The sequence below is a fragment of the Echinops telfairi genome, unplaced genomic scaffold (assembly GCF_000313985.2).
Source record: "Echinops telfairi isolate 266 unplaced genomic scaffold, ASM31398v2 ScPeMD7_7467;HRSCAF=8505_1, whole genome shotgun sequence".
Taxonomy (NCBI): Eukaryota; Metazoa; Chordata; class Mammalia; order Afrosoricida; family Tenrecidae; genus Echinops; species Echinops telfairi.
The window spans coordinates 11,412,530-11,419,575 of NW_022111368.1; the positions used below are offsets into that span (position 1 = coordinate 11,412,530).

The 7,046-nt window shown below is 49.5% G+C and overlaps 1 protein-coding gene across 4 annotated transcripts in view; it reads left to right on the top strand.

The window, feature by feature from the left end:
* Nucleotides 1–1,814: 1,814 nt before the first annotated feature.
* MCF2L (MCF.2 cell line derived transforming sequence like) overlaps nt 1,815–7,046 on the top strand; it is a 98,986-nt gene continuing 93,754 nt past the window's right edge. For all 4 annotated transcript variants that reach the window (XM_045283987.1, XM_045283989.1, XM_045283986.1 and 1 more), the window contains exon 1: nt 1,815–1,924. In XM_045283987.1, the coding sequence (XP_045139922.1) occupies nt 1,899–1,924 (26 nt within the window). In that variant the 5' untranslated portion in view covers nt 1,815–1,898. The remainder of the gene's footprint in view (nt 1,925–7,046) is intronic.

Sequence of the window (7,046 nt, forward strand, 5' to 3'; positions counted from 1 at the left end):
CATGTCTTGGCCCCTGTTACCTAATCACATATTCCTACCTTAATCCTGCCCATTAGCATAGCAGAGAACGCTCTCCAAAATGGGATTATAACCACGGGCACAGAGGCTAGAATTTACAATACATCACAAAAGGGAGTATGGCTAGATGGCCTTTATGAAGGAATTGACTACATCTCCGTGACGATGATAGAAACGGGAGGGAGAGAGTCAAGTGATGGATCTGCGTAGAGAAACAGATGAGAGGTGTTGACGATTCTTTCAGGAACATTAGGAGTTGCACGGAGATCCCGGGGCATCCCTGGTGGTACAGTGGTTAAACATTCAGCCCCGAACCAAAAGGCTGGTGGTTCAAATTCACCCAGAGACTCTTCGTGGTGGGGGTGGGGGTGGGGAGAAGACCTGGCAATCTGTTCCCAAGAGGGTGACAGACTGGAAACTGCTCTGGGGAAGTTGTGCTCTGTCACATGGGGCCACGGCGAACTGAAAAGTGAACTCATGGGCACGTAGCAACCCTAACGAGCAGACGGCAACATTCCCTTTGCTGCTGTGTTGAAATCGTCATGAAAATGAAGCCTGAAGACCCTCACGGCCCAGTGAGCCGCCAGGAGAATGCACGGGGCCTTCAGGGAGCAGACGTGTGTTGGTCATGTGTCAAAGGTGTGGGCCTCTGTGTGCCAGCGCCCGCTCAGGCTCCATGGGTGCCATTTCCGGGACTGGACCCCTTCCTGAGAAATCAGCAAGATATGCAGTCGCCTTCCCCCCAGCGCGTCAGCATTCCTGTCTGCACCCTGAGCCAGAACACGAGCCAATGAGGTCAAGATCACCTGAGCCAATACATGGACATTCAGCTCCACATTTTTTAAATATGAAAAATAAGCATCATATGCATAGTTCAGAAGATCATTTATTTGTATGATGTATGAACTAAAAAGGACCAGGCCTCATTCTGGGCTTTTGTTCACAAAGGGGCAGGGAGAATAGAGACAGCTCCCTCCAGAATGTTTACAAGGTGGCATAGTGAGGGAGGGGCAAAATGCCCAGGAAAGAAATGGTTAAGAAAGTAGGGCATGTACCTGAATGGTATGTTATGATGTGTATTATGGGAATACATCAAATAATGACTATGTAATGTATGTCCATTACCATCGATCAATTCCAACTTGCAGTGACCCTGCAGGGTGAAGTAGAACAGCCCCTTAGGGTTTCCAAGGCTGCGAAGTCCTTCCTGGAATCAGATGACCACATCGGTCCCCAAAAGGAGCCTGGGGGGTTTGAACTGCCAACCTTTCAGTCCATCGCCAAGCCCCTAACCACTGTGCCACCCGGGCTGCTTGCATCATGTATACAACTATTTAACTTACAGTGTTAGAATAAAAGCAAGTCTGTTTGTTCAAAGTGGTATCAACTATGTATAAAATAAAGTTTAGATGGAAACATGCCACAAGATTTTAGTGCTTGCCCAATGGTTCTAAAATGATGAGTGGTTTTTCGTTCCTCACACGCTCTAGTTTCCTCCCACACACTTTCAAAATGGAGAACCCTCTCGGTTGGGACTCACCTGTCTCTGGCTGCCACACACCTTGCAGTCTGACCATTGTGACCCACCGGGGTTTTGTTGACTGACTTTTGGAAGCCCTTTGCCAGGACCTGCGTCCTAGCCCGTGTCAGTGTGGAAGCACCGCCGAAGCCAGTGTAGCATCAGAACTTGTTACTGTTTGTTAAGAATGAGTCTCCCATACTGCCGAAGACCCAGTGGCAAACAGCCGCCCTTGAGCAAAGTAAAGTAACTGCCTTTGCGTTTCTTCCCAGGTGGACGGGGACAAGATGGATGCCCAGTCATCACCTTTCCAGACTACCCGGCTTTCAGCGACATCCCAGACACGGAGTTCCAGAATGTCATGACCTATCTCACGAGCATCCCCAGGTGTGTGTTTCCGAAGCCAAAGAGCAGTGCGTGCGCGTCGCCCTGCTGTGTGGGGTTTTATTTTAGAGCGATGCACACCGTCTCGGTAAATTCCCACAGCAGCGTTAGGGCGGTGCCGAAACCTGTGTAAGGCTTGCTAACTGCGACTTTCCAAAGCCACAGGGCTTGCCTGGGAGCACACAGCTGGTGAGCGGGAGATCTGGGATCAGAAACTATTCCTGCTCCCTGTCCGTCATCTTTCCACTGCTGTTGTCACCACCCGGGCCCTGATCTTCAAGTGCCTGGCATGCTCCTGGTGCCTGGTGTGCCTGACAGTTTTTTTGTATAGCAGTGGGGTCTCACTGGGGCTCAGGAAGCATTTTTTTTTCCTCCTCCTGGGTAAAACGTTAAGAGCCTTCCCACTAGAGACATAAAGGCTTGCGGGCAGGCTGTTGCCGGGGGTACCTAGGGCTCAGGGGAGTGGGCACCTGGCACATACAATGGAGGGAGCTTCATCTTTCCTGAAAGGAACTTGGCCCTAAAGGTGCCAAAAAAACTCCTGGACATCGAGTCCATTCTGACTCATAGTGACCCTGTTCGACAGGGTAGAACTGCCCCCTGTGAGTTTCCGAGATTGTCACTCTTTACCGGAGTGGAAAGCTTCATTGTTCTCCCTTGGCATGGTTGGTGGTTTTGAACTGCCGACCTCAGCAGACCAACTTGGAGGTTGGTCACACCATGGCTCTCAAGGAGGAGTCTGGGGTTAATGCCTCAGACAGGAGGGAGTGAGGTCTCCACCTGTGTTTTCTCAGGAAAATACTGTTATCTGGGACAACGGGTCAAGGTCACTTAAGGCCATGGTTTTCTGTTTATCACAAGTTGAGCTGATTCCCATCTTCCAGGAAGATCCCTAGTATATACGTATATACTATAAATTACCCCCGTGCCTCGCCCACCAGCTTGCTGGTGGGATGCCTCAGAATCCTTGAGCCAGAAGCCGACATCGCCACATCTCCAGAGATAGCTCTCAGCTCCAAATGCAGCCCCTTTGATTCTTTCCTGCGAACACGTAGACTGTCCACTCGCAGGCTGGTCACGTGGTTTCTTCTTGTCTGGCTGTGGTGAGCACCGCCTGACATGAAGCTGAGACTAGCGTTCCTAATGGCGTTGTGTTCCCTACATTGCATCAAGTGTGAGAGAAACAGATAGAGGGGAGCCTGGTAACCAACAAGTGGAAAAACTCAACGTCGGTGTTGCTGCTCGTTGGATGCCGTCAGCCCAGTTCCAGTTCAGAATGACCTGTGCACAGCAGGACAAAATGCTGCCCCCTGCCCCACCACCCCCGGCCCCCCCTCCACCAGCCTCACCACTTCTGGGAGGTCTGAGCCCATGCGGGCAGCCACTGTGTCGGTCCATCCCGTCGAGGGTCTCCATGTGTTTCTCTGACCCTCGACTTTTCTCAGCCTGACATCATGTTCCAGGGCCTGGCCTCTCCTAACAACCTACTCTGATATTCGCCGTCATTCTTCCGAGTAGTTTAGGATACTTAACCGATTTCTCACAGATAGGAGAGGTAAAGTGGGCATGAGATCTGCCCCCAGCGTTTGATCCCCTCCCGAAAGGAATTTAATCCGATGTAGAAAGTAGGTGAAGACATCAGCTGACATAAGTCGCATACATACCACCAAATTAGTACTCACCAATGACTCCCAATTCGTGCTCCGAGGAGGAGGGCTGAGTCAGAGTTATTGTCTGCACGCTGGCTGGCAGAGGAAACGTACTCTGTTAAGTTAGGGGAAGCATTCCTGACGGACACGGATGTTGAGGGGTGATTTTTTAGAAGAATTGTCTTGGGTGGAAGCACAGGTGTTTCCTGCCCTGGGGTAACTTGTGAAGGGTTCAAAACAGCTGAGTCCTGTTCAAAACAGGGAGCCCCTGGTGGCCTAGTCGGCCACATATTGAGCTGTTTGCAACAAGACCAGTGGTTTGAACCCATCAGCCACTCCAAGGGAGAAAGATGAGGCTGTCTGCTCCCATAAAGATTTGCATCTCTGCAACCCACAGGAACGGTTCTTCTCTGCCCACAAGGTTGCTCTGAGGTCATGGGATCTCTCAACGGCTGCGAACCTGGTTTTGAGTTGTCAAAGTAGTCGTTGCCTTTGTGTTTAATTTTGCAGTTCATCTTCTTGTAGCTTTCATCGATACCGTGAGTGTCTTACAACCAACTGTGTGCCAGCCAGGCACTGTGCTAGGTGAGCTCATGAATGAAGGGCAGCATGCTGTGGGGCACGAGTCTTGGAGTGGGCGTCTCGTCTCCTTTGTCACATATCTGTGCCTGCTGATGTAAAGTGCTGCAGGGGAGGGCAACAGCTGTGACAATTGCTAAGCAATCTCACCATGTTACTCGTGTGAGTTTCAAAATCCCACCGAAGCAGGAAGGCAGCTGCTACGCCCATTTTCAGGATGAGGTTGCACCTCCCAGGGAGGTGCGATCAAATCGGATCACACTTCTAGAAAGTGGCCAGCACCCTCAGCCATCCACCGTTACTTGTTGATCTTCTTTCCGTTCCTCAAACCGGCCCAGCCCCTTTTGAATCTACTGCCTTTGTACTTGACTGTTTCCTTTACCTCAGTGGCTCCCAACCTTCCTAATGCCTTGATCCTTTAATACAGTTCCTCATGTTGTTAACGCCCAACCATAGTTACTTTCTTTGCTACTTCATCACTGTAATTTTGCTACTGTTATGAATCTGGGAGGCCCTATGAAAGTGTCATTCGACCCCCCAAGGGGTTGTGACCCACAGGTTGAGAACCAGTGAGCTAAGGTGTAAGTCTTGGTACCCCTCCACCCAAAGCAAAGCGAAGCGAAGTGAAGAAAGTCAAGGGCACAGGGAACCAATTAGGACTAGTGGACCACATGAGCCTCAGCCTCCATGACCTGGAGACCAGGCGCACTAGATGGTGCCCGGCCGCTACCGTCCCTCACTCTGAGAGAGAGCACAGTAGAAGGCCCTCAGGAGGTGGAACCTACTCAGTAGCACCTAATATAAGGTGACCAGACGTCCTGCTTTTTAACAATTTGTCCCGCGTCCCGTGGCGTTTTTAAAAAGTCCTGATTTTTGGAAAGAATGCACAAGCTAGGGAACGGCGGGAGAACGGGAAGGGAATATACGGTTTTCGGCTGCCATGTGGCTATTTCGCCACAATATGAGTTTTATATTATTTTTGTTAATTTTATAATGTTAAACTTTAATAATAACAAATAATTGTTGAGAACTGCTTATCGAGAACTGCTTATTAAAGTTCTCATTGTTGATCAGTTGCTAGAATTCAACCACCATTGTTTGGACTTAATGAACAATGGCATTTTTTGGCATTGGCAACGACAAAAACATTTTGTAACTGTCTCTCAGACGATACACATCGTACTGCATGCTAGTGCTAGTTAAACAAGTGATGTCAACAAATCAGCTATTCAGATAATTTAGGTAATTTATTTATTTCTTTCATAAATTTTCTTGAATTTAGCAGACAGTACTCGTATTATTTATATTTTATAGTGGCGGCAAAATGATATAGACCAAATTTTTAATCAAGAACCCACCCCTCACCCCCACCCCACCCCGGTCAATGGTGCCCCTCTTTACCAATGTTAAAATCTGGTCACCTTAACCTAATAACAACAACCAAAATTAAAACAACAAAGCCGCTGCCACAGAGGCGATTCTGACTCATAACAACCTTTAGAAACTGCCCTGTCCATTTCCAAGGCTGTAACTCTTTAACAGGAATAGAAAGCCGCCTCTTTCTCCTGCTGACCGTGAGGTTAGCTGTCCAGTGCATAACCATGATGTCACCAGGGCTTTGTAACAACAACAACAACTCTTAAACAACAAACAAAAGACACCTCCACAACATTCCACATTCCCCCAGGGAGATGCCCTCACTGAAGACCCTGGATCTGTAGAGTAAATCTGGCACCTCTTTACCAAGGGTCACAGAGGATGGGCACCGCCATCTGATGGAGACAGGTGGCACTGCCGTATCAGGAAATGGGTTGGCTGACTTGAAAGGCATGCCGTCTAAAGGAGGCCAGCTTGAGTTTTTTCCTTACAGGTTGTTTCTCTGGCAAATACTGTATTCTAAGTAGCTGCTGAACCAGCACATTCTCCGTGTGGAGAGAGAATGTTAGAGCCCAGTGTAGTCTTCTCCAGGTGAGAAGATGGTGAGGATGGTGCAGGCCCCTGCAGGGTTCCCTTCTGGTGTGCACAGGGGCGCCATGGGTTGGAGCTGACTTGATGGCACTTAGCAGCATCGTCTTTTAATTCGTCTCATGCAAAGTAAAATGGACAAACCTCTTAGGAAGATGCCCTTTAAGAGGTATTAATGCTTTTAAAAAAAAACGAGCATTGATTTTATTGTGAAAGTAAAGAAAGTGCAAATTTTAACTCTCCCGTTATCAGCTGGACAGCCCTGTGGTGGGGTAGTGGGTGCCACGCCAGCTACCAAAGGCAAGGTCGGCAGTTAGAACCCATCCCTGTTCCCGGGAGAGCAAAGCGGTTCTCTCCTCTTATCAAGCTGTGGAACCCCCGCGGGGGAGTTCTGCTTTCTCCTGTAGGGCCGCTGGGAGTTGGAATAGAATGGAGGGCAATCAGTTTGCTTCTGTGTTATTCTCATATGCAAATGATAGGAGTCCCAATTTACACCACTACAGCCGAAATATGAACAATAAAAAATAAGTAAAGACAGTTACAGTTGAGTTGATTCCAACCCTCATGTCTGCCTGGCAGTATCAGACAGCTGGAAGCACGCTGCACTTGCATTTGCTGTTGGCTGGCGGGGCTGGCAGATGGCAGCCATCCACTTTTTACCGGTCCCCTCCGCCCAGTCATGGCCATCGGTGGCTGCTGACCTGCCAGTCCCTGGAGAAGGACATCATGTTTGGCAAGGAGAGAGGCAGCGCAAGAGAGGAAGGCCCTGGAGGAGGTGGGTTGGCACCGTGGCCGCCCCCTGGGCTCCAGCAGAGGAATGCTTGTGAGGAAGGCAGGAGACTCTTGTGCACAGGGTCGCCGTGACTCGGAACTGACTCGATGGCACCGAACACCGACAACATGGGCGGAATGGCACTGTCTGTGATGTCTTA